The sequence below is a fragment of the Priapulus caudatus genome, unplaced genomic scaffold (assembly GCF_000485595.1).
Source record: "Priapulus caudatus unplaced genomic scaffold, Priapulus_caudatus-5.0.1 Scaffold996, whole genome shotgun sequence".
Lineage (NCBI taxonomy): Eukaryota > Metazoa > Priapulida > Priapulimorpha > Priapulimorphida > Priapulidae > Priapulus > Priapulus caudatus.
Window position 1 is genome coordinate 45,217 of NW_014578057.1, and position 2,803 is coordinate 48,019.

Consider the following 2,803-nt stretch of genomic DNA (forward strand, 5'->3'; position numbering starts at 1 on the left):
TATACATATATATATACCTACTCCTCTACCTCTCGTTCTATTTCTTTCCCCCTTGATTTTTTCCTCTGTCTATCTCTCTATCTCTACTTAATCTCTCTTTCTCTTTGTTTATCTCCCAGCATTCACTTCCTCCGTCTAAGGTAATATTAGCAGAGAGAACTACTATGAATCCTAAATACAAATAATTATACAATAAATATAAATACAAATGCACGCCAGCAATAATAAATATGGTATTTCGCAGATGTCAGCAGTATGTATGTATAACTATACACTTTTAACATGTAGGCCTATATAAATAAAACACACGCATACATAAGTTCATTGTCTAATGCATAAGTTAAGCGTATAGGTAACAATGTCGATGCGCAGAATTATCAAACAACACTAACCTTAAGCAATATGTTTAATAGTTTTACGCATAATAAATAATAAATGCAGTCAACCGAGAGTAAATTATTACGGTGTGGTGTATTGCCTGCGATAAATTTGTCTGCAGCACATTCATTGTCTTCTCGCCCATTGCGTGACCGGGATTTCGCAAAATCAGGAACATAAATTGAGACTTGTCCAACCTTACGTAGCATGTAAGCAGGTGCGAACGAGTCTGTTATGGGCTTTCCCGTCGTCGCTGCATTGTTAGAGCACAACGTAATTACGAACATAGCCGTTGTTTGTGACACGCCGTCAAGTTGTATGCGCCCATCTTCGTTAAGGGTCATTCAGAGATGCCATCAACAAGCGGGCAACTGCGCTTGATTGGCACCGTGCCATCTCCGCCCAATGAGCGGACGTCCTCCGAGCGCCTCGGACTGTTTGCATATAAAAGCCGTGCGTCCTCTCTCCGAGGTCTCCACAGTTACTACGTGCATTTACAACTTAGACGGATTCACTTCTAGTAGTCATTGACGGCGGAGAGAATTCAGAAGAGTTATATCTTATACTCAAACTCGCAGACGGAGCCAGGAAGAGTCAGCTATCAAGGATCTCAGCCGTCGTAAGCCTACCTATACAGACAGCGAGAGAGAGATAGAGAGAGAGAGAGAGAGAGAGAGAGAGAGAGAGAGAGAGAGAGAGAGAGACCAGTGAACGTGAGCTATCAAGCACCTCGGCTTTGTTATCAGCCGCAGTACGGCAACCTTCTCACACACACACACAGAGCTGAGACTGAGCGCGAGAGGGATCAGCCAGAGACGAGAGAGTGAGCCAACAGGAACATCAACTGCAGTCACAAGTTTACCGCTGCGCGCCAACATGACGCTGTTCAGTATTGAAGGTTTGATGGCAGAGCGACATCAGAAGCCGCGCGACCACGTGCCACCCTACAGCAGCTGCAGCATGCAGTTCTACCACGGTCAGGTCGACAACCACCAACTCCCTGCCGAGAACCAGGAGAGCCGACTCCTCGCCGTAACAGACGAGACTACGACCAGTGACTCCGACAGCGAGCCGACACAGCCGACGACGTCCGCAAAACCGTCGGCAGCCGACGACGAGAAGAAGGAGTCGGCAGTGAGGAGCCCCAAGAAGCCGAACTATTCGTACATCGCGCTGATATCGAAGGCGATACTCAGCGCCGCCAACAAGAAGATGCTGCTCAGTGAAATCTACCAGTTCATTATGGACTCGCATCCGTTCTTCCGCAACGAGGACCGCTACTGGAGGAACAGCATTCGTCACAACCTGTCGCTGAACGAATGCTTCATAAAGGCCGGCCGCAGCGAGAACGGAAAGGGAAACTACTGGGCGATACATCCGGCGAACGTCGGCGATTTCGGGAAGGGCGACTTCCGGCGGCGACGCGCGCGCAGACGCGCCAGGAAGTCGCAGCTGCTCAGCGAGCTGTCGCAGCGCTACCGCGTGGCGACGCCGCCCTACTACCCGATGCAGTACTGTCCGCTGTCGCCCCCGCTGCCGTTTGCTGCTCCTTCACCCAGCACGCCTCCGTCGCTGGTGGCCACCTCTCATGGCTTCTTCCCGTCCGTAGCAAGTTCTCAGGCGTCGTTCACGCACGCTTCATTCTCGTCTGCTGCTGCTGCGGTGAGTTCCCACGCCGCACCCTTGCAGACGTCGATGCTGCTTAGTTCCGCTGCTCTGTCGTCATATCCCGTACACGGCTTCCTACGATCGCACACTCCGGCAGCGCCCCTGTCGACGCCCAGCCTAACTAACTCCTCGCTGCTGGCGCCTGCTGGTTTCACGCCACCTTCCCCTATGTCGGCGCCACCCGCATTTCCCCCACACCCGAGCTTCCAGCAGTGGACGGACCGTAACTACGGACTGACGTCATTGCTTTCGCGTATGCCGCCTGTGCACAAACTACCAATGTATTAAGCTTCGCGTAGGTAAACGTTTCACGCGTCAATCTTGTATACGTGGATCGACTTACACGCCACCTGATGACGAATCTTCATCGACATTGTATTATATAAACTTGTTTTACGAGCGTCATACATATTTTAACTACTACTGCAGATCAAAGATAAAGAATGCTTTAGCGAATATATACTATTTGATGTGATTGTTGGAATTCAATTATTGATGTTGTAATATTTATGAATAAATTTATATCGTATATGAAATCAGAACAATATTTAGTCGGGTTTGTTGTCGTTGTGTATATTGTAGTCTTGTGAATCCAGGCGGAAAACAAGAAATAAACAGCCAACGTACAAATAAATTTACCCAAGTGTATTTGCACATCACGAAGAATGGAAACAACACGGCAACAACCACATCCAAGATAAGATGAAGAAACAAGATGCTTCCGAAAATATAAACACATATCTGAACGCATACATAC

At 48.5% G+C, this 2,803-nt stretch overlaps 1 protein-coding gene across 1 annotated transcript; it reads left to right on the forward strand.

The window, feature by feature from the left end:
• Window positions 1-846: 846 nt before the first annotated feature.
• On the forward strand, window positions 847-2,585 carry LOC106814883 (forkhead box protein C1-like). Its single transcript, XM_014819257.1, has one exon. The coding sequence runs from the start codon at window positions 1,255-1,257 to the stop codon at window positions 2,332-2,334; it is 1,080 nt and encodes a 359-aa protein (XP_014674743.1). The 5' UTR covers window positions 847-1,254; the 3' UTR covers window positions 2,335-2,585.
• Window positions 2,586-2,803: the final 218 nt, after the last annotated feature.